At 42.4% G+C, this 23,526-nt stretch overlaps 1 protein-coding gene across 1 annotated transcript; it reads left to right on the forward strand.

Annotated features, from left to right (window-relative positions):
- Nucleotides 1-1,203: 1,203 nt before the first annotated feature.
- LOC125460113 (glutathione S-transferase A-like) lies at nt 1,204-9,742 on the forward strand. Its single transcript, XM_048547232.2, has 6 exons — nt 1,204-1,467; nt 1,624-1,689; nt 1,892-1,997; nt 4,580-4,698; nt 5,741-5,829; nt 9,453-9,742. Exons 1-6 carry the CDS (start codon nt 1,300-1,302, stop codon nt 9,583-9,585), a joined length of 681 nt encoding a protein of 226 aa, XP_048403189.1. The 5' UTR covers nt 1,204-1,299; the 3' UTR covers nt 9,586-9,742.
- Nucleotides 9,743-23,526: the final 13,784 nt, after the last annotated feature.

The following is a 23,526-nucleotide window of genomic DNA, read 5'->3' on the forward strand; positions in this document are numbered from 1 at the left end:
CCAGGCTCCTTTAATAATCTGTGCTTATGAGACATATAGACAGGGTCAATGGTCAGTGTCTTTTCCACAGGATGGGGATTTCAGGACAAGGGGGCACATTTTTAAGGTGGAAGGAGAGAGATTTTAAAAAAGACACGAGAGGCAATTTTTTTCACACAATGGTGGAACGTGTGGAATGAACTCCCAGAGGAAGTGGTGGATGTGAGTACAATTGCAATGTTCAAAAGATACTTGGATAAGTAAATGAATAGGAAAGGTTTGGAGGGATATGGGCCAGGAGCAAGCAGGTGGGACTAGTTTAGTTTGGGATTATGTTCGGCATGGATTGATTGGAACAAACGGTCTGTTTCTGTGCTGTATGACTCTATGTACACCCACATCCCTCTGCTCCGGCATCCCTTTAGAATTGTACCTCTTGTATTGTGTCCATGTTCTTCCTACCAAAATGTATTAATTCACACTTCTTTGTATTGAACTTCATCTGCCACCAATCCGCATGCCACATTAGCTTAGCTATATCCTTTTTGATTTTCTACACTGTGCTGTTCACTGTTTACAATCATCCACAAATTTTGAAACTGTCCCCTGTATGCTGAGATCAAGATTATTTCTACATCAGGGAAGGTAAGGTCATAACATTGCCACCTGGGAGCTTCGCTGTAAACCTTCCTTCAGCCTGAAACATGTCCATTGACCACGACTCTCCATTTGCTATTACTCAACAAATGTTGTATCCCCTGGCTATTTTATTCCATGAGAAATAGCTTCTGTCACAAGGTTGTTATGTGAAATTATATTGAATGCCCTGTGACATTCCTTGAACACCACACCAATACTTCTTCGCTCATCTATCACTACTGTTACCTCTTCAAAAAGTGCCAGACTACTTTAGACAATTTCCTCTTTGGCAATCATATTGGAGTTCCAATCTCCTTTCAGGCGTGTGTATGATCCCATGCTATTATTTGATATGGAATTAGTATTCATTCTTGGGTCAAAATCCTGGAATTCTAACAATAATGGCAGGTATCGATACACTCCAAGGACAGGAGTGGTTCAAGAAGGCAGCTTTAGGGATGGGATGGGAAACAAATGTTGGACTCTTCATCATATCCTATACATATATAAAAAGGAATTGATGCTAGCCTTTAGATGGTGCTACACTAGGAGTTGTGATGGATAGTAAATTGCGTCACCTCAGGCAGTCCGAACATATAAAGGCGAGCTGTGAACGAGAAAACTGGCAGATAAGGACCTGATTTATTTTGTGGGAGCAGCAACAGTAGCGCTAAGTGCAGAATGGCTGAGAGTATGTTCTTAATTTGGGGCTCCGGTTCCCCACCCTGCTGGAGGGTCATGATCGCCTTGGAAGAGAAGAAATTGCAGGGATACAAGAGGCAGTTGCTGTCTTTTGAAAAGATGGATCATAAATCGTCCGAAGTTTTGGCAGTGAACCCAAGGGGCCAGGTGACGGTTTGATATATCGCGCCTCTTCTTGAGAAACTTTGTTTCTTGTAACAGAAGAGTTAGCTTGCAAATTATGGGGTACAGTACGGTGTGTTCTCTTCTGTAAAAAAAATGTATTTTATGCAAAAACATAACACTTTGCAAATTGCATTACAGTTGCCGTGTTTCCGCCATGGGGACACTATTTTGAATGAATCTTTTGGAGTCTGTCTGTACTTGGAGGTAAGTGGGATGGGGGTGAGGCGAAAATCTTCGAAATCATTGCACTCTTTTTTTAAAGAATTTATTTTTCTCCAAACATTGAATTATTTGGCTGCTGGAGCCTAGTTATACCATTTGAAGGCAGGCTCCTTTCGCCTTACGGTTCACTTAAATGCCGCTGACGTCTGTTTGTTTATGAACAACATGGTTTTGTCTGTTGCAGAACCAGTTCAAGTCCCAAGGTACCCAGCTGATTCCAGACACTGGGAATGAACAGGCGCTTGTTTATCAGAGAATGCACGAGGTCCTGACCCTGCAGGAAAAACTGGGTACGATTCCCGGAGCTTGCATTGCAGTTTATTCTCGCTGTTTTTGTTTTGCTTTACTCTGGCCTTAAATTTGCAGGCTAATGTTAGAGTTACCAACTGTGCAAACTTAATAGGCACGCTTGCTAACAGCCTCTCCTGGGGGTAGGAAATGTGCGTTCCCCCCACCCCTCTTCCTGGGGGCGGGTTGGAGCTGGAATAAGAACTACGAAATGATATTTCGTTAGCTCTAGCGTGGAAACTGGATAGTGAGATAAACGGATTAGAGAACTACGGACGCTGTAAATCAAACGAAACAGAAATTGTTGCAAAAGCTCAGCAGGTCTGGCAGCATCTGTGGAGAGAATAAAGAAGGATTTGAGGAAGAGTCGCTGGACCTCAAATGTTAACTGTTGATTTTTCTCTCCACAAATGCTGCCAGACCAGTTTGCAGCACTTTCTGGTTTTGTTAAATGAACAGAATCAGTTTCAGCGCTGACCTAAAACATTGGGTAGCGAGAACCTGCTGGAGCCATCTGCCCTGTTAAGCTGACTCTAGGGAGAAGTGGCTGTTTATTATATTCGTTTTGTTTATGGGATCTGGGCGTTGCTGGCAAAGCTTGCATTTATTGCCTGTCCCTTATTAGGCTCCCCAATTAACAGTCAACCACAGGGCTCTTGTGTCATTGTAGTGTTCCTGCCTTTAGGCTGGATGTCTTGAGTTCAAGTCCCCACCTGCTCTAGGTGTGTGTAATAACATCTCTGTATAGGTTGCTTAGAAAATTTAGGTTTAATGAGGAAAAGCCAACCACATCGCGTTGGGTTTGGAGTCGCATTTAAGCCAGATCAAGTAAGGATAGCAGTCACCTTTTATCTAGACACTTAATGAGCCAGAATTTTTTCCTGACAATCAACAGTAGTTTCATGATCAATGCTAGGCTCTAATTTTATTGAGTTCAAACTCTACCATTTGCCATTGTCAGAATGTGAATCTGGGTCTCTGCTTTAATAATGTAGTGATAAGCCATTGCCTCCCCAATAAATAAGCAATCCTAATGAAATGTCATTGGTCTAGAGATGATCAGAGGATTAGATAGCGTGAACAGTGAGAGTCTTTTTCCGAGGATGATGGCTTCAGCTTGTACAAGGGGACATAGCTACAAATTGAGGGGTGATAGATTTAAGACAGATTGTAGAGGCAGGTTCTTTACTCAGAGTGGTCAAGGGTGTGGAACACCCTGCTTGCCAATGTAGTTAACTCAGCCACATTAGGGGCATTTAAACAGTCCTTGGATAAGCACATGGATGATGTGATAGTGTAGGGAGTTGGGCTTAGATTAGTTCACAGGTCGGCACAACATCGAGGGCCGAAGGACCTGTTCTGCGCTGTATTGTTCTATGTTCTAAAGTGGTGGTTCAGTTTTCCTGTACCCAATATTTCTTTAATTTTGCAGTATCTTCACCAACACTTTTGTACTTTCATTTAAATTCTACAGTCACTGCTTCCAGTACCTATGTAGATGTTTTGCAGGATGCTAAATTATCCCATTTTAGTTACTTGAGGGACTACTACTGCTACTTGAGAATTATTTATAATTCTGATTTATTTTAAGTTTTTAAAACCCCTCCGACTCTGCCAATTACATCAATAAACAGTGTGTCCTTGTTCAATTTGGTGGGGAGGGGAGTGGTGAGAGTTCCAGTATGAGATCTTAACCTAGGCCAGAACAGCCAATCTGAGGGAGGTCAATGTTAGTTGTTGTGGGAGGAGGAGCTGATTTTTTTGTTTTCTTGTGATACTGCTCAATAGAAACTTGCTGAAAAGGACAATGTGGCCTATCCAATTGGTGGTTTGACAGGGCACTCTAATTTAATCCTCGCCAGCCTGTAACTAGTCCTCTTGAAGTGTGTGGCCATTTGCATTTTGAATGGTCCTTTGGAACTGGATTTATCTCACTTCTGATCATGACATATGTGAAATTTTTCTACCCCTGTCTAGCTCTTGACCAGTCTATCATTATCATTATAAATGACTTTACTGATTCAGTGACCAGTCCTGAATTAACCAACTACAAAAAAAATCAAGCCAGACTGTATTCTGTGGTCATTCTAGCCCAGTATTACTATCAGCTGGGATCAGCATAACATGGTGAACAGTAATAGGACTAGAATATTCTATCAAAGTGCTCTCTGTTCCAAGCCAAGCAGCATCAGAGGAGCAGGAAAGCTAACATTTCGGGTGGAGACCCTTCTTCAGGTCTTGACCCGAAACATCAGCCTTCCTGCTCCTCTGCTGCTTGGCCTGCTGCATTCGTCCAGCTCTACACCATGTTATCTCAGATTCTCCAGCATCGGCAGTTCCTACTATCTCTGCTCTCTGTTCCTACTCACTTTACCTTCTTGCTAATCAGTTTTGCTCCATTTTGTTGCCTTTGCAATGACTGTCTTGGCTATTCACAATACTTGGTTAAGAATTGCAGTAGTTCTATCAATCTAGCTTTTGAAGCATAACTGTTAACCCAGCAGAGTTTTACTTTGTATTGCCAAACTTGACACTATTGTAGTGGTGTTTTATCACCAGCCCATGCCAATATACTATTTTACAGCTGTTGTGACCTTCTATGACTGGAAATTTCCAGAAAATGAGCGTCATGATTCTGCTGTGGAGAGGAACAAAAAGGCACTGAAGGAAGAGTTGATGCTATGGGAACGATACCTTGAAAAGGTAAAGGGGAATGAACACACCATCTAGGGAATAAAGTAGCTCCGTAAACAACACTGTATAGTGCTGCTTGTTTGGTGTGGACCGTGACAGCTGCTTTTTGAATCCATCACAATTGACTTTCTGGCATGAGTGAATGTGCCACAAACAAGTGGTTTAGCAGAAGTACCTTGCATTTGCACGTATGCTTGTTAAGGTTAACAGTGTGGAGCTGGAGGAACACATGCCAGGCAGCATCGGAGAAGCAGGAAAGCCAACGTTTCGGGTCGGGACCTGAAAACTGAAGATGGGTCCTGACCCGAAACGTCAACTTTCCTGCTCCTCTGATGCTGCCTGGCCTGCTGTGTTCCTCCAGCTCCATGCAGTTATCTCTGCCAGCATTGGCAGCTCCGACTATCTCTGTGCTTGGTAAGGTGTATACTTCAATTTTCTTTTGCATAATACCTTATGGATTTCTACAAATCCGTGTCTTTGCTATTGCATTAGTAATTTGAGGGCAAGTCATGGTTTTGTGCTTTTTTTTTTTGTCCCTCCTTTAGGAAGTTGACCAGACTGATAAGATTTTGATTACAGAAGTGATATCTCTACAGTTTAGAGAAAGCAATTTTTTTTTTGAGATGACTAAAAATCGAAGTCTTGAGTCACTGAAGTGAATGTTCTGTGACCAGATTTTCTTCTGGAGTATTTGTTGCTGATATAACTTGGCTTATATCCAGGATTTCCAAGCAGAAAATGTGGTGTGAAATTCTCTTTTACCAGTCTGAAACCGGCAGGATAAAATGCCCAACAAATCTCCCCTAGATTTATCTGATTTTTACCACAGTTGGAGCAGTGAGATAATCAACCTGTTTTTATCCTCCTGATTTTGAAGTATTTGCCTGAGTTTCTTGTGGGTTTTAGTGCTACAGTTTTAACATAATAACACTGATTCTGAAGAGCTGTCCAGTGGTACCAGTAAATGCAAAAAAGTCTTTTTTTTCATATAATTTGGGCCATTTTCTAACTCCATCTGTGATCATTTAGTAACCTTCTTTTCTCTTTCTAGCTGGGTCCTGGCTCCTATATCGCTGGGAAGAACTTCACAATGGCAGATGTAATGCTGTTCCCACAAGTAGCCTTTGCTGTTCGCTTTGGGTATGTTGCTACTATTGCTATTAATTGCATGCCAATTGTCTGACACTTCTCTCATTTTTAAAACAAATTAAAGAATTGTCAGCATACAGGTCAATTCAACCTATGTTACTTTTATACCATTTTGTACTTTCTCTTTAATTGAGCAGTAAAATCCTCTACTTGTCTTCAAGTGTACCCAGCTTTCCCCTTTTTAATTCATCTTTAGTACCTGTCTCAAATATTGTGGAAGTGAGCTCCAAAGCCTAAAGGAGCAGGGGAAAATGTTAGTTCTGAATTTCCTTTTGTTTTTTGCTATTGTACCAGTTTTGGTTTGATGGCTTTGCATTCTGCATTATCAAGTGAAAAGTGTCTTGTCTTTTGAATGTGATCAAAGGTGATCACATATGAACCTCCCTCCACTTGACAAGTAATCAAGCTTGTTTATTCTTGTATTTCTGGTGTTCTGGCAAATCTTTAATGCTTATAAGCAGTAACTTTCTATAGTATGTCAGTGTTCCCAAGTGAGGTGCAAGTGTTTCTACTGTTTGCATCCCTCTAGGAATAAAGCTAGTTGTTTTGTTTTTTTGCTTTCCTTTTTCTTTATGACCTCTTATTGACACTGCAGTGTTTGGTCTGTACATTATATTTCAATTCCTTGATCCCCTACCTTGTGTGGATTTTTAAGTAACACCTTAGACTCACCAAATATAACTTGCAATTGGATGATGCTTTCCAGTATAATTGTTAGGCAAGCTTAATTTTGTTGTAATTGAGGATTTTGCTATCCACTGAACATCTGCATCTGGGGGACGATGGCCTAGTTGTATTATCGCTGGACTGTTAATCCAGCGAGCCAGAAAATGTTCTGGGGACCTGGGTTCGAATCCCACCACGGCAGGTGGTAGCATTTGAATTCAATAAATATCTGGAGTTAACAACCTAATGATGACCTTGAATCCATTGTCAATTGTCAGAAAAAACCCATCTGGTTCAATTGGAAAGAAATTGCCATCCTTACCTGGTCTGGCCTACATGTGACGGCACACCCACAGCAATGTGGTTGACTCTTAACTGCCCTCTGGGCAATTGGGGATGGGCAGAAAATGCTGCCTGGCCAGTGATGCCCTTGTCCCGTGAATGAATTTAAAAAAATCTATATACTGTCAACTGACTATGCATGCACTATCCTTTTTCATTAGTATGTGATACCTTTTATGCTGAAATACAATATCTAAATTTTGAAATTCCTACAATTATCTATATTTGCTCAACTGACTTCACTGAAGGTAGGTTTCCTCCCTTATGAAAGTGGAAAGGCAATATATGTTCTCCCCTTTCTTCCACCAATTAGTCTGTGGAGCCTGGATGTTTTGTTCAGATGTTCATGAGACCTTTTTTGGTAGGGCTGGGGTGCTTTTTGTTTTCTAGTGAAATAGTATTTTATCACCCCCTGGATTGTTCCAGAAATCTATGCAAGGGACTTTGGGATAACAAAGTGTGAAGCTGGATGAACACAGCAGGCCAAGCAGCATCTCAGGAGCACAAAACCTTTGTGCTCCTGAGATGCTGCCAGTTAGAAGTGAACCTACTGGAGTCCCATTTTGGTGTATGCTGAATGGCCCCAGCCGCTGAGTGTCATTCTCCAGTGTTGTGATGTTTCCCTCTCGATGACCCGAGTATCCTCACTCCCTGAGCAGCAAGAAGAGAATGCATTAACAAACAAATGATGTGGAGGTGCCGGTGTTGGACTGTGGTGGACAAGTTCAGAAATTGCACAACACCAGGTTATGGCCCAACAGTGTGAAGCTGGATGAACACAGCAGGCCACACAGCATCTTAGCAGCACAAAAGCTGATGTTTCGGGACTTTGGATTGGATTTATTTCTTCACTTCCTTCACGTGGTTAAATGTGTCTGCCATCCAGTTTTGATATTTCTCCACTAAATATTTAAGCAACACAATTGCCTTAATCATTTGATTGTTTACTTCGTGCCTGTAGCATACCTTGTTCTTTTTTAAAAAAAGTAGTTCGTAAGCATTTGATTTCTAGCCAAGTCTCCCTTGTCTTGACTATAAGCTTGATGTGTATCCCTTTCTTTGCTATCTGATGCCATAACAGTTTTAATTTGTTTCCTCCAAGTATTGTAAATCTTTCCCAGAGTCGGAAAGTTAATTTTTTCTCAACCCTGGCCTCATCCAACTTTTTTTACCTTTGCATTTTTTTTTTGGCTTTTTATTTCCTTCTCCATTTAGTGTCTTTAATACTTGTAAAGTTATGGTTGCTGCTGCCCTTTGAGGAGAGAGGTTGGCCTAGTGGTATTGTCATAAGACAATTAATCTAAAGGCACAGGTAGTATTGTATGGGATCCTACTTCAAATCCCATTGTGGCAGATTCAGTTTTGAGTTCAATGAAAATCTGAAATTGAGTCTAATGATTGTGAAATCACTGTCAATTGTCAAAAGAAAAACCTACCTGATTCACCGATGCCCCCTTCTAGGGAAGGAAACTGCTGTCCTTAACTGGTCTGGCCTACATGTGACTCCAGACCCATAGCAATGTGGTTGATTTCTATTAATGGCCCTTGGACAATAGAGGATGGGTAATAAATGCTGGCCTAGCCAATGATACTACTGACATCCCATGAATGAAAAATGTTCCCTAAATTTACTTGTGCTCTTTCTTTTCCTGCTAACAGATCAATAGTAAATGTACTGTGGCTGTAAGCAGTTGCAAGAAAATTCCTTATTTCCCCTCTTCCTATTTCCTTCAGTGTGACACTCTGGCCTCAAGTGTTCTACTTTTTTTTAGTGTAAATTGTGCTTACAAATCTTAAAGGGAATTGATTTGAAACACATTAAGTGCAGATGTTTATGTGGAGATAGTGAAATTGACTGAACTCTCCTTTCCACTTCCCCAGGAAGCAGTGGATTGGTATTGATCTAATGATCCAGGTGCTTGGGCTTGTACTCCCGGGGAATACATGTTCACATCCCACCATAGCAGTTTTTTTTTGAATTGGAATTCCCATAGGTTTTATTTTTTATTTAACATATTTTTCTAATCAGTCAGAGCAGGGTTTCTAACCTGAACTAGTCCCATTGGCCTGATTTTGGCCCATTAACCTCTTAAACCTTTCCTATCCACATACCTGTCCAAATAACTTGTTGAGATGTTTTTGCAGACTTCTCGAGCAGGTGGGACAGGAACCTGGGCCTCTCAGTTCCAGGGCAAGGGACATGCCACTGCTTCACAACAAGGCTCCTTTTGAATTTGCTTAGTTGAGCTTGGATTTGAGGGCTAATCTTCGATGGTGGCCACGAAACTGTTGTGGAGACCCCCCGGCTCCTTCTAGTCTATCTTGCATGAATCCAGATTCAGATGTGCAGTTGACTCTAGATTGCACTGAAGTGACCTTGCAAGCCAGCCACAGTCACTTAAGAATTTAAAACAAAAACTCAACAGAAAAATATCATGGAGGTTGGTTTTTTAATCCAACCTTGTATTTTCCTACCTATAAATAGCTGTCTACGAGATGGTACTATTCCTTTTTTATTTCTCCTCCAGTTGAGAGAAGGAGGGGTTGGTGGAACAGAGGAGTTGAGGCTGTGCCATGAATGCTAATGACTTAATTTTGTTTTTTAGATTATCAACAGACAAATATCCCAAACTGATGGAATACTACATGAAAGTGAAAGAGCGGCCAAGCATTCAGGCTTCCTGGCCTCCCCATTGGAAGGAGAGTCCTCCAACCATGGATGTTTTGAAAGATGTCTGAATTCTGTAGAATTTTGAATTCCTCACTCCTAAATCCCATATGCAGTTTGTTGGCCTTGGCATTTTTGTATCAAATGTTGCAGGCACTGCATAAAGATGAGGTTATCACACTGAAATCTGTTGCATTAAAACTTATTAAAATTACAGTGACAGATGTTTGAGTGCCTCCACGTGCATTATAACAGCCTATAGTATTTTGGCCACATTAGTGATTTGAATATTTGTTTGGCATTGGTCCCCACTGGAAAGGGTCGCATTTCGTTCCACCTCAAGGTCTTGTCAAACCTTCTCTATGAACCACCTTTAGACTGTGGATGTGCTGTTTTTAACCCAGCCCTAATGAAGAAAAAACAATTGATTACGAATTTAGGATGGTCTGACTCGGAAGCATAGTAAGTAGAGTTCGCCAGTGCTTGCAAAATGAGGTTATGTACCCTGGCAGCAAGAACATTATTGTTTATTTGGAGAAAGTTTCAGTGTAGCAGTTTTTTTGAATCACAAATCTAGCATATAGGTTCATCAGTCAAAGGGGAAAGCAAATGGAATGTTGACCTTCAATTTCAAAAGGACTGGAGTATTTATTTTAAACAAAAGTCTTTGTAAAACACTACCGCACTATACAAGGCACTGATTAGACTACACCTAGAATGTCATCACCAGCTTTGGTTCCCTAAGGAAACATAGGTGATTGGCGATGTGCTGGAGGAAGTTCACTGGGTTGGATCCCATGCATGAGCAGAAGTTGAATATGTTGGGGCTATACTTATTTCGACTTCCAGAGGTTAATGAATCTGTGGAATTCTTTACTGCAAGGAGCTGTAGGGGCTGGGCCATTATCTGCATTCAAGGATGAGATAGAAAGGTTTTTAGCCCAATAAGGGAATCCATGTTTATGGGGAAAAGGCAAGAAAGTGGTGTTGAGGATTGTTAGATAGGCCATTACCTCAGTGGCAAAGCAGACTTGATGGGCTGAATGGCCTACTTCTTCTCCATGCCCCAATCTTGTGGTGTTATAAGAAAGCCTAGCCCAAATCAAAATTGGTGGAGGCAGAGGCATTCTATTGTCTCATCTTGGCAGGGGTGGGGGGTGGTGGTAATAGCAAAACAAGAGGCCAAAGGAAAATGGGAAATTGCCCATGGGAAGCAAATTGACAGCTAATCACCTGAAGTGTATACACTGCTGTCGCAGGAGGTTCTCTGGATTCTGGTAGTGTAAAGGAGGATACCCTGGATGTATCCAGCGTTAATTCCAGAAACAAACAAACAAAAAATTCCTGAGCACATCTATATTGAATTTGAAAGGCTGACAAAATGTTGGGGGAGCGGTGAGAGGAGCAGAAGTACCAGGCTTAGGAGGAAATGCTACTGGTGCAGTTCTCAGTGAAATCATTGTCCTGCAGGAATTTCAAAGCTCAACATTTTTAATAAGAACCACCTTGAAGATCAGAGGATTACAACTGCATGATAGGCAACTGTAATGATTTTATTTATTTATTTGTCATGTTATTGTTTTACAAAACACAGTGAAGTGTTGTATGGTGTCACCACTCCTTGGTGTCATCTCGAAGCACAGTAAAATAAGCCTAAGAAATGGAGTATGAAGGTAGGAAATTGTAAAGTGCTCAGCTTGTTCGGTGCTCCACCTTGGGCCTGGTTGGCAGGCACCAATTCTCTTCGGTGCCATCTCACTTCCACTGATGCCCTCGCCCCTGAGTCCTTGTTGGACACATTTACACCCCCATTTTATGAAAAATCCATACTGAGACACCAACAAGTGTAGGTCTCTTCCTTACCCATCTATGTGCAGATCAAAGAGCAAATTCAACAAGGTCTTGCGCTACATTGAAAGGCAGAGGCAAACCAGGTTGCGCCAAAATAATTGGCTCTGGGAGAGGCCACTTCCCTTGGACTAGACCGAGAAAAGCTGGCCCATGTTCAGTAGGATGTTAACATCATGCTGGATCACCAACTAGTAAACCCCCTCCCCAGTAGCTGAACCTGCAGATTCCTAGCTTTGCTTGCGTCAAGCTCAAGGCTTCCACAAAGTTCTGTATTGACTCTTGAAAAGTTATTGCAGTGACAAAAGCCAACTCCTAGCTGATATCCCAGTTGGAAGTTTGAATGGATAGGATAAGTATAGCAACATACATTGTCAAGAGGTGCTGGTAGGTTCCCTTGCTAACCCACATGAAAGAAAGCTCTGCTTTCATTAACTCTTGGCTGTGTTATACCTGTATCAAATTTGAACTCTGAAATGGCCCAGATACCTTTCATGTTAGAAAGAAAATGTTGAATCAGGTGGTGACAAGTTTAGCTCTTTGTGGCATTTCCTGAAATGCCCTCCTGATACACACCCATACCTGAAAGATGGTCAGCTGACCTAATGGGCGATCTTGCGAACAGCAAGCTCACTCAGCTCCAAGTGACTTGTCAAGGACATGTGGTGAAACAGGGATGAATTCTGTTCAGGTCTGCAAAGGTAGAAGCTGGAGCTGCCTAGTTCTCCATTCCCACAACAAAACAGGAAACCAATGGGGTTTGGGAATGAGTGAGAGTGTTAATGACCATTTGTTACAAACCTTGGCACAGACAGACCGATAGGAAAAATAGACATAAAATTAGTATGAGCTGAGATACCAAACTGCTTTTGGAAAGCTGAGGTTATTTTAACAAGTGAAACTTTGCTTGAAGCTGCAAACTTGAAGCAAGCATTTAAAGTAGATATTGATGTGAGTGCCATGGGGGTAGGGGAAGTTCTCTTTCAGGAGGATGAGTACAGAATAGAGTCTAATTGGGCACTTGTAAAGATGGCAATCTACAACGGAGAAGGAAACTCTTGGTTCGTAATTGGATTTCAAATATTTTGAGATATATGTCCAAAATGGATACAGAGAGTTTCAGTCTATACTGACCAAAAGGTGTTACATTTTGTGAAAAAGTTTAAGACTCCAGAATTCTAGGTTATTCAACTGGGAAAATTATCATTAAATTCCTAATGACACCAAGGAAATTAGTTGAACAATAGATGGGGTGCTTTTCAAAGGGTTGGTGTGGACTCAATGGGTTGAATGGCCTGCTTCCACACTAGGAGATTCTATGAAAGCTGACTGGAGACCACATCTTTTCTAAATAAAACATGAGCCATGCTTACCTCTAGTTGGAAGCTAACGGGTCATCAGGAAGTATATTACTACAAATACTTACAGAAGTATATGAATACACTCACCTGTCACCTTTCAATGGGCAATGGAGAACATCTTCCAAGGTGCCTAGAGTGACAGACTGTCTGGCTGATGTTTTGGAGCTACTGCAAGGAATGTGTGGAGAAATTGAGGGAGGTTTTATGGTGTATTTCTGAGGCTGACAGCTGGCTAAAAAGGGAAAGATTTGTCTTCCAGGCAAATGAGAGAATGTACAGAATTGACATGGAAAAATTATACACTGTCAAAGAGAAGGTGACAGCCATAAAAGTTGGGGTGGGGGGAACCCTGTTTGAAAGGAATTGATATGTTTCATAAGTTTCACAAATGATGAGGGGAAGAAATGGTCTACATTTATGACAGTGACACCTCTCCAGGGATCCTGGCAGTCTTCCTTAAAAAGGACTAATGATGTACATGGTCAAAACTGGGGAGAAGATTATAAACAAAAAAACACGTTGACTCACCTCTTCAGCAGGATCTCTCTACAGAGGTGATTATTTCGACGAACACGCCACTGGGGACAAATCCACTCAACTGGCTCTTTGGCGGTCTTTCCCCGAAGAGACTTTCGCCCTGCTTATTATACACCTCTCAACCAGAGCTGGAAAACAAAACAAATGGAGCCTTGGGTAAAACAACACAAGAGGCCCCATTGTCATAGGACTGATAGGGAGCCCTCAGACTCAAAGGAGGGAAGGATGTGATAACCTCTACAAGACCCACGAATTAATCTCACTGTGGAACTCATTGTTTCTAAGTTCCCTTGGTCACAGGGAATGGCCTGCTCAATTGGCGCTCATCACCTGAGCCCTTTCTAAAGCAGACCCAGGGATAGGTCTGCAGAATTGTCAGCCCTGTGCTGGGACAAGCCTATGTACACCCTGAGTATTTGGGTGTTCAGTAATAAATGATGGTCCTTTCCAGTCAGGTTTCCTGATTAATTACACAAGTTAGTGTAGTCAGGATCAGTTGTGTTCTAACACAAATATTCAGGATTATTTAGAAAACCAGGAGAAACAAGCATAGGCCAAAAGGGTGCAAAATAAAGACAGTGAGCTACAAACACTGGAATGCTACATCATATGCAGTAAAGTGGAGGAACAATTCTGGAAGCTCAGCAGGTCTGGCAGCATGTGTGAATAACGCGACATTAAGTCCAGAAGGCTGCAGGATCCCGAAAGGGAAAATGAAGTGTTATTCTTTCAGCTTGCACTGAGCTTCAATGGAACGCTGTAGCAAGTCTGAGACAGAGATGTTGGGCAGGAAAAAGGGTGGTGTGTTAAAGTGGCAGGCGTAGGTAGCTCAGGGTCTTTGTTGCGAGCAGAATGTAGTTGTTCTGCCAAGCGGTCACCTAGTCTATGCTTTGTATCCCCAATGTAGAGGAGACCATATTCACATGGAAGGTATGTTTGGGCCCCTGGGGGGGGGGGGGGGGGGGGGGGGCGAGGTGTGTGGGCAGGTGTTATACCTTTGCTAGTTGCAGGGGAAGGTGTTGTGGGGTGCTGTTAGGGGTGAAGAAAGAATGGACCAGGGTATCCCGGAGGGAACGGTCCCTGCAGAAGGCGGACAAGGGAGGGGAGGGGAATATGTGTCTGGTGGTCGCATCTCGCTGGAGGGTGGCGTCTGATGATCTCATAGATGTGGATGCTGGTGGGATGGTAGGTAAGGACAAGGGGAACCTTATCACTGTTGTGGGAGGGAAGAGAAGGGTGAGGGCAGAAGTGCGGGAGATTGGTCAGACCTGGTTGAGGGACCTGTTGACAACAGTGCCCAGCACCTGTTCCCTGCCACTTTAACACACCACCATATTCCCTGGCCAACATCTCTGTCTCAGGCTTGCTGTGATGTTCCAGCGAAGCTCAATGCAGGATTGACAAACAACAGCTCATTTTCCACATGGGGACTCTGTAGCCCTCTTGACTGACTATCGGGTTCAATAATTTTAGGGTCTAATCTCTCCTATGCCCTAGCCCCATACCCCACACAACAGGCCTTGTTACGACATAGCCTACCACAACACAATGCCAGTTGTTAGTCACTAACAGTCCCCATTAATAACTATTCCTACTGAGAAGAATGTGGCACAAGACATCTGCAGAGTTAAGGATTCTGAATGAATGATGCTAATTTTCAACAAAGAATGGGTGAAAAATAATAAAATATATGTGCATGACTGAGATACCTCTGAGATATTCAGACCAAAGGGAGTTTTTGTGGTTGTGTCTTAATTCTGTGTAACCCTCTGGTAAAAATGTATCAGTAGTTTAATTTCTCCTAGTTAAGGTGAAAGATCAGTGACCTATTGCTGCCTGAGCTGTTGAGTGTTGCATTTCCTTTAATGTTTAAACTCCAAACTCTGGCTTATGTACAAAAGCCAGTAAAACTGTGGTGCCAGCGAAGCAATATTGGTAGCTCTAGTTAAATAATTTGGCCAACAACAAGAAGCTGATTGGTCTGTGGTATGGTGACCAGCTATTGATGACGAAAGCTGTATGCCTGCCAAACAACTGTGATTGTCTCCCCTCTAGCACACTATCTGGCTTTTTCTTTCTATACCTGTATGTATGTGTGCGTGTAGAAGAGTTTGTAAGGGATGGGAGTCTTAACCAATTGAGTGATATGTCAAAGGCTCATACCTGTTTATCTGTGGCTAGGATCTATTTAGAATCTAGAATATATTCATTTGTAATAAATAATAATTCTTGTCAAGTACAGAAACCTGGTCTGTGCTTCCTGCCAAACTGGGTCTAAAGGCCATGTAAATTGGGCAATTCTACATACATTTAAAAAGCTTTAACTTTTTGATAATGTATAAAAGACTTGAATGTCGCTGTGAGCTGTTCACAGAAAATAAGCATGCAAGTGGAGCAAGCAGTTAGGAAAGCAAATGAAAATGCTGGACTACTTACAAGAGTACTTGAGTACTGGAGCACAGAAAACTGTACACAGAAAGCAGCATTACGGGGTCTTTGTGAAACTACAGCTGGTGTATTGTGTAAACTTTTGGTCTCCTTATGAAAATATATGCTTGCCATAGAAAGAGTGCAGCAAAGGTTCAACAGGTGAATTCCTGGAGTGGCAGGTTTGTTGTTGAGTGATTGTAGAAATTAACATTTCCAATCTCTAAATACCTTTTTGATATTCCACTGTACTATTATGATTGAATCCCCTACCACCAACATCTGGAATGTCGTCACATTGACTGGAACATAGGAGTGGAATTTTATCACACTTTATTGAAGCATATCAATTAATGTAACCTAATTAATAGATATTAGAGACATATACAAGCTAATGAGTAAATAGATTAGCTTAAAGTACATAATGTGCTTATATGTAAAAGCAAGTCTCACACTGTCTTCTATCTGTTGGGGACCTTCGTGATGGATGTACTTGGATCTCTATCTTAGATTCCATGACACCAGTCTTATATACTCCAGCCTGATGGTGAAAATTTCCCTGAGCAGGGCAAAGTACCTGATATTAATACAATTCTGAATCTAATGTTTCATGCTGAATCCCCATTTGTAATAATTTCAGTACTTTTCCAGCCCTCCAAAGCAGATATCCATGTAGACTGCACAAGCGGTCAGTTCCCATTGATGGTCAAAGTTTCCTCCAGTCAAAATAAGCTGTTTCGCATTAGGCCTGATTTCATGTACTTCCACAATTTACTTCAATTGCCCATTGTCATGTAAGTTGCCTGATAGGGGCTATTAATCAGGTCCAATCAGGGAGCCTTGGCTTACAGATTAAAAGGGGAAAATCAAACATTCTGACACTCTGAGAGCTGGCTCTGAGGGAAATAAATTATGTCAAGGACTTTGCTCACGGAAATAAAAGGTGACCTGGTGACGGGATACCAGCCTCTGTGAAGTTACTCCAAGTTGAATGTTGGTAGTTGGGTGATGGAGTTTTGGTGCTTTGAGCAGTGTTTAAGGCTAGCAGTGCAATTGGGTGGCGAGTCACATTTAAAGATGAATAATAATTAGCCTTGATATATGTTTGAGATTGTTGACAACTGTGACTCATTGCTTCCAAATCTTCGGTGCTTCACTCCTTGTTGACTGCCATGACTACCTTCTTCCACTGCTTTTACCGTTTGTCTTGGGGGTTCAACCCGACCTCTGTGAATAGAAGACTGCTCTCCAAACCCATCTCTTCTGCTAATGTGCATAGTGCAACATCAGGAAACATTAGAGCATGTTTTCTATCCTGTTGTGTCATAACTCAATTTTCATCTTAATTGCACACTCTTCTGCAATCAGTTCCACCCGATCCTTCAGCCAGAACTTCCGCAGTCAGTTCCACCATGTGCTCTAGCCAGAATCCCTTTAAAAGGTTCAGGCTAAGCAGTGTGAGCTTGCTTTAAATGATGCTCATGTCACTTGGCCTACCGCTGAAATGTACATGCCCCCAACAATGTAAGTGGTAGGTGTATATAGCCACTGTACAGATCAGCATGCAGCAAGGTTTGTGTGCTGCCTGCATCAAAACCAATGGATATGAATTAGATAACAAAGTGTGGGGCTGGATGAACACAGCAGGCCAAGCAGCATCTCAGGAGCACAAAAGCTGACGTTTCAGGCCTAGACCCTTCATCAGAGTTAACAGCACATTGCAATATCTGAGCCCAATTTTGTAGTCTATTTATAATCTAAAACATGACGCATTCAACATGTAACACTCACTCAGTAATACACTGAAGTTTTGATTTATGCACTCAAGTTCTGGATTGGGGCTTGAAAACACAATATTTTGAATTCAGATTTGAAATTGCATTTTCAGCTGAACCAAGCTGATGCCTCAAAGGAATTATAAATTGATGATATGTTACTTCTGCCCGTGCACCTTTTGTCACTGTTCTTAAATATATAAATTTGTAATTATTTAATGTCAGGTTAGGTTAAATGTTGTCTTATACAGATGTTTGTTGTTAGGAGTCTCACAAAAGTGTATTCAGCAGTGAAGTTGGGTAGGTACTGCGAGACATTAGCCATTTGTATGAGAAGCTATCTTTTCAGTATTAAATATTCGAGTAGTTCTAAATCAAAAATCAATATTCATATGAAATTGTGTGTAGAAGTTATGGTGTGATTAATCAGAAACGTTTGGATAACAGAGGTTGCATGCATAATGTGAAATATAGTTTTGTTGCTGTTTCAATTTTTGCGTTTAACTTACTGTACTTCCTTAAGTTGTTCAATTTGTTTTTTTATGTCATTGGTTTTGGTTTCTGGGCAAATTTGGTTGCCATGGTGATCAAGACTATAGATGCTGAAAGCGGGCACAGGAGAGATTGATTTTCAATTTGTTTCAGCTGGTTAGAATGAGAGTGATTTACTGTTGGCATTGTCACCACAGACAGTTCAGAATAATAAAACGAGACTTGGTTTCAGCAGGGATTTAAAGAGAAAATCAACTGGGTGAATTTTAGCTGTCCAAAAGCAGGTGGTTTCAGGTCAAGTCAGATGTTAAAACTCTACAAGATCTCAAACCTGATCCTGCCCTGGCTCTAATCCACATACTTAATAGATTCAAGACAAGGGGCACGTAGCCAAACTCCCTTGAGGCATATTTACGATTTAAATATTCTAATTAGGCTGGCAGCCTGTGATTTAAAGATAATAAAATGTGAGGCTGGATGAACACAGCAGGCCAAGCAGCATCTCAGGAGCACAAAAGCTGACGTTTCGGGCCTAGACCCTTCATCAGAGAGGGGGATGGGGTGAGAGTTCTGGAATAAATAGGGAGAGAGGGGGGAGGCGGACCGAAGATGGAGAGAAAAGAAGATAGGTGGAGAGAGTATAGGTGGGGAGGTAGTTAGGGGATAGGTCAGTCCAGGGAAGACGGACAGGTCAAGGAGGTGGGATGAGGTTAGTCGGTAGGAGATGGAGGTGCGGCTTGGGGTGGGAGGAAGGGATGGGTGAGAGGAAGAACAGGTTAGGGAGGCAGGTTGGACTGATTTTGGGATGCAGTGGGTGGGGGGGAAGAGATGGGCTGGTTGTGTGGTGCAGTGGGGGGAGGGGACGAACTGGGCTGGTTTTGGGATGCAGTAGGGGAAGGGGAGATTTTGAAACTGGTGAAGTCCACATTGATACCATTAGGCTGCAGGGTTCCCAGGCGGAATATGAGTTGCTGTTCCTGCAACCTTCGGGTGGCATCATTGTGGCACTGCAGGAGGCCCATGACGGACATGTCATCTAGAGAATGGGAGGGGGAGTGGAAATAGTTTGCGACTGGGAGGTGCAGTTGTTTGTTGCGAACTGAGCGGAGGTGTTCTGCAAAGCGGTCTCCAAGCCTCCGCTTGGTTTCCCCAATGTAGAGGAAGCCACACCGAGTACAGTGGATGCAGTATACCACATTGGCAGATGTGCAGGTGAACCTCTGCTTAATGTGGAATGTCATCTTGGGGCCTGGGATAGGGGTGAGGGAGGAGGTGTGGGGGCAAGTGTAGCATTTCCTGCGGTTGCAGCACCTTCCCCTGCAACCGCAGGAAATGCTACACTTGCCCCCACACCTCCTCCCTCACCCCTATCCCAGGCCCCAAGATGACATTCCACATTAAGCAGAGGTTCACCTGCACATCTGCCAATGTGGTATACTGCATCCACTGTACTCGGTGTGGCTTCCTCTACATTGGGGAAACCAAGCGGAGGCTTGGAGACCGCTTTGCAGAACACCTCCGCTCAGTTCGCAACAAACAACTGCACCTCCCAGTCGCAAACTATTTCCACTCCCCCTCCCATTCTCTAGATGACATGTCCATCATGGGCCTCCTGCACTGCCACAATGATGCCACCCGAAGGTTGCAGAAACAGCAACTCATATTCCGCCTGGGAACCCTGCAGCCTAATGGTATCAATGTGGACCTCACCAGTTTCGAAATCTCCCCTTCCCCTACTGCATCCCTAAACCAGCCCAGTCGTCCCCTCCCCCCACTGCACCACACAACCAGCCCAGCTCTTCCCCCCCACCCACTGCATCCCAAAACCAGTCCAACCTGTCTCTGCCTCCCTAACCGGTTCTTCCTCTCACCCATCCCTTCCTCCCACCCCAAGCCGCACCCCCAGCTACCTACTAACCTCATCCCACCTCCTTGACCTGCCCGTCTTCCCTGGACTGACTTATCCCCTCCCTACCTCCCCACCTACACTCTCTCCACCTATCTTCTTTACTCTCCATCTTCGGTCCGCCTCCCCCTCTCTCCCTATTTATTCCAGTTCCCTCTCCCCATCCCCCTCTCTGATGAAGGGTCTAGGCCCGAAACGTCAGCTTTTGTGCTCCTGAGATGCTGCTTGGCCTGCTGTGTTCATCCAGCCTCGCATTTTATTATCTTGGAATTCTCCAGCATCTGCAGTTCCCATTATCTCTGAGCCTATCATTTAAACTGTTTTTACAAGTTTCACACTGACTGACTTGGTTTCCCAGACCTGGAGAAATCCAGCAGCCAAAAGAGAAAGTAAAGGCAGAATTAAGAAGAAGATAAGTGCCTAACGAGCACTATTTTTGAGCTACAGAGAGTCGGAGTTACCCCACTGTAGACTCCAAAGTCTTCCATCTCCCAACACAAAGAGCCCGAAGGTCAGGGATTAATCTTCCTGATCTTGCAGTCTGCTTTGGCGTGTACCCAGCTCAATTAGAAGCCAAACCCAGCAATCAGTTTGGCTTTTAGGTGAGAACTTTGCAAAGAAGAGCGCATAACCCCTGTAGAGAGAACAGTCTATAACATGTGGGAAAGGCCACACTTTCTGCCCAAAGCTCAGCCTCCATTCACCTATGCAACTTGCCCTGGTCATATCCAAGTTTAAACATGTGAAAGTTGGAAATTGGAAACAAAAACTGAAAATATCCAACATATGTAACCAAATTGGAATAATGAAAAAAAGGAATTATTGCAGTTACAGATTTCATGCAGTGATGTTTGAAACAGCAGGGTGGAATGAATAATTAGCTTTGGTTGTCTTGTTGTTTAATTTGTCTCTCATATGTGTGGAATGATTATACTGTGGAATTGTGATTACACATAGGATGGAATTTTCCCCACCCAAGGTTGTGCAGAGTAATGAAGTGCATGATTACTTCATCAGACAAGAGTCTAAAAATCAGTTTCTTTGCTGTTGAGTTAAATGATCACAATTAGGTCCTTCCTTAAAATAGGGGGATCAATTTCACCATCGTGTGTTGGAAAGTCTGTATACATGCATTTGCATCTCATAAATTACTGTAGTAATTAACTTTCTATTTTAACGTAACCCTTTCCCAGTGGGGCGTGAGGCCTCAGAGCTGCCTGCCATCTGATTGGAGAGTGAAGGTGAGGCCCACACGTGGTCCATGTCCCATGCATATCACCTCAACTAGACCGTGCCCCACAATATTTCCTATGTCTCCTCATTCCGCCCCCCCCATGTCAGTTACAGCCCTCCACCATCCATCCAGCCCTAATAGCAGAAATTGCAAGCTCTTAGCTTTATGTATAGATATGATTGATGCTTTTCTGGGGATTCAGCTGTTTCAATAAATAATGACTTTTTGGTTCTGAGCCAAACCTCTCAAATGGCTGTCTGGACAGTTCTATGTTGATAAGACTTAAGCCTTAGGGAGAACATTGATTGACAACTCTGGCTGTCTGAATTGCTGTCAGTTATACAGGTTAAGAGGTTTAGGTTCTTGCATGTTCTGACATTGACACTTAAAGAGACTGAATTCTTGACACATATATTGATTTGTAATTAAAAAAGAGCCTTTAAATACACGAGAAAGGAATAAATGAGAACCTTTTAGAAAAGTCACTTTTTTAAAAACACATTTTCTTATTGGCTCAATGGTTCTATCTTGTGTACTGTGGTCAAAGGGCATAAAAGTGCCATAGCTTGGTAAGGTGGGCATGAGGTGCTTGGGGAGGGAGGGAGGAAGAAAGGGACATAGGAACAGCCAACATGGGGTGGGGGGGGGGGCGCAGGTGCAGGAGAAGTACCTTTTCAATTTATCTTTCCAATTTACCTCACCCTCATGTAAGTATGGTTCACAAACCTTGAGGGGTCCTGGATATGATTCTTTAAAAAAGCTGGCCAATTCCACAAGAATTGCTGTGGTCATTATCTATCTCCAGATTTTGGGTCTTTTGGCTGAGACCAAGTGTGTGTTATACCAAGTGTGTAGACTTGGTGGCGCTCTTACGCGCTGAGGCTCGGCCTCAGTGACAGTGATGTCTGGGATCGTCTTTAACGGTCTTAGTGTGGAGGCAACACCACAGAAAAAAGTATCTCCAGATTAGGGATAGCATGTCAGAACTGGTGTGTTCAGGCACACAGCCAAGACTAGTCCACATCTTTAAAAGGCCTGCTGAAAACTGGAAATCCATGGAATTGAGTCAGGAATCTTGAAATTGTAAACCGATCAGTATTAATAATTCCAATTAAGCAGGAAATCCAAGCAAAGTAAAATATGCCAGAAATCGGCTACTTTAGATTTATAATTATGTAATAATCATTAATTAGTAATCCCAGATCAAAGGATACCTCTGCAGAGCCATTGTGGTGCAGTGGTATTGTCCCTACCTCTGATCTGTGAGGCCCAAATTCACTCCAGAGGTGTATCTGAACAGGTTGTTTAGAATTTGGGCCCTCTTGTGGCACAGTGGCGGTGTCCCTATCCCTGGACAAGTCCCACTTGCCCCAGAGGTGCGTAATAACATATCTTAGCAGGTTGATTAGGAGAATTTGGTTAATTAAAAAAAATTAAAAGATCCCATGGGGAAAAATATCATAATACAGGGGAATTTCATACTGAGTTTGAGATTGAAGTGACTTAGTAGGAAACTTGAACCTGAATCTTTGCTGCCAGGTCTGGTGCACAGAGTTAGGAAATTGTCCAACTTCTTAAACTTGACCCAGGAGAGAAAGTTCTCCAAATGCTGGACATTCAGCAAATGCAGTGAATGTAATCCAAGCAAGTAATAATAAATAATATAATTCATTCAAATGCAATTGTATGAAAGACAAGTTGGGTGGATTCTTTTGATTTTGAATGTTTCGACAAAATGTCTGCTGAGGTCCATCTCAATGTCAAGATCATTGCAATCCACTTTTTCATGCTTTCTCCAAGCAGTGTGAGATGCCAATTAACAGTCATTATTGCTTGTTAAATGCCTTGTTAATGCCACAGCTCACCTCATTAACATTCAGGCTCCCTTATTACCAAGCAAGATTGATTTCCTTATCAAATTTTCCCAACATTTGAGATTTAGCTCACTGCTTATTCCCAGTGTGATGATACTGTGGCATTAACAGATATATTTTGGTCCTTTTTTTAAATGAAGAAATGCTGATGCAGAGGAGGAGGGCAAAGTTGGCACAGGTTCAAAAAGACATTAAACGCATGCTCAAAGACAATATATTCAAAGTGAGTTACAGTGAATGGAGCTCATGCATGGTAATAGTGCTAAAGCTAGATGATACCCAATGATTGTGTGTGGATTCTCAGAAAGCCAATGCACTTACAAAATCTGATTCCTATCCTTTTCCACATTTGCAAGACTGTATTGAGAAGATGGGAAAAACAATTTATATTTACAAGGTGGACATACTTGAGGATACTGGCAGGTACCTTTACCTGAAAGAGCAGAGATAATTTCGGTTTTTGTGATGTCGAATAGACTGTAGCAGTTTAAAGTCATGCCATTTTGTATGAAAAATGCACCAGCCACATTTCAAAGACTAACCAATAAAGTCATTTTG

This window comes from Stegostoma tigrinum, chromosome 16, assembly GCF_030684315.1.
Source record: "Stegostoma tigrinum isolate sSteTig4 chromosome 16, sSteTig4.hap1, whole genome shotgun sequence".
Taxonomy (NCBI): Eukaryota; Metazoa; Chordata; class Chondrichthyes; order Orectolobiformes; family Stegostomatidae; genus Stegostoma; species Stegostoma tigrinum.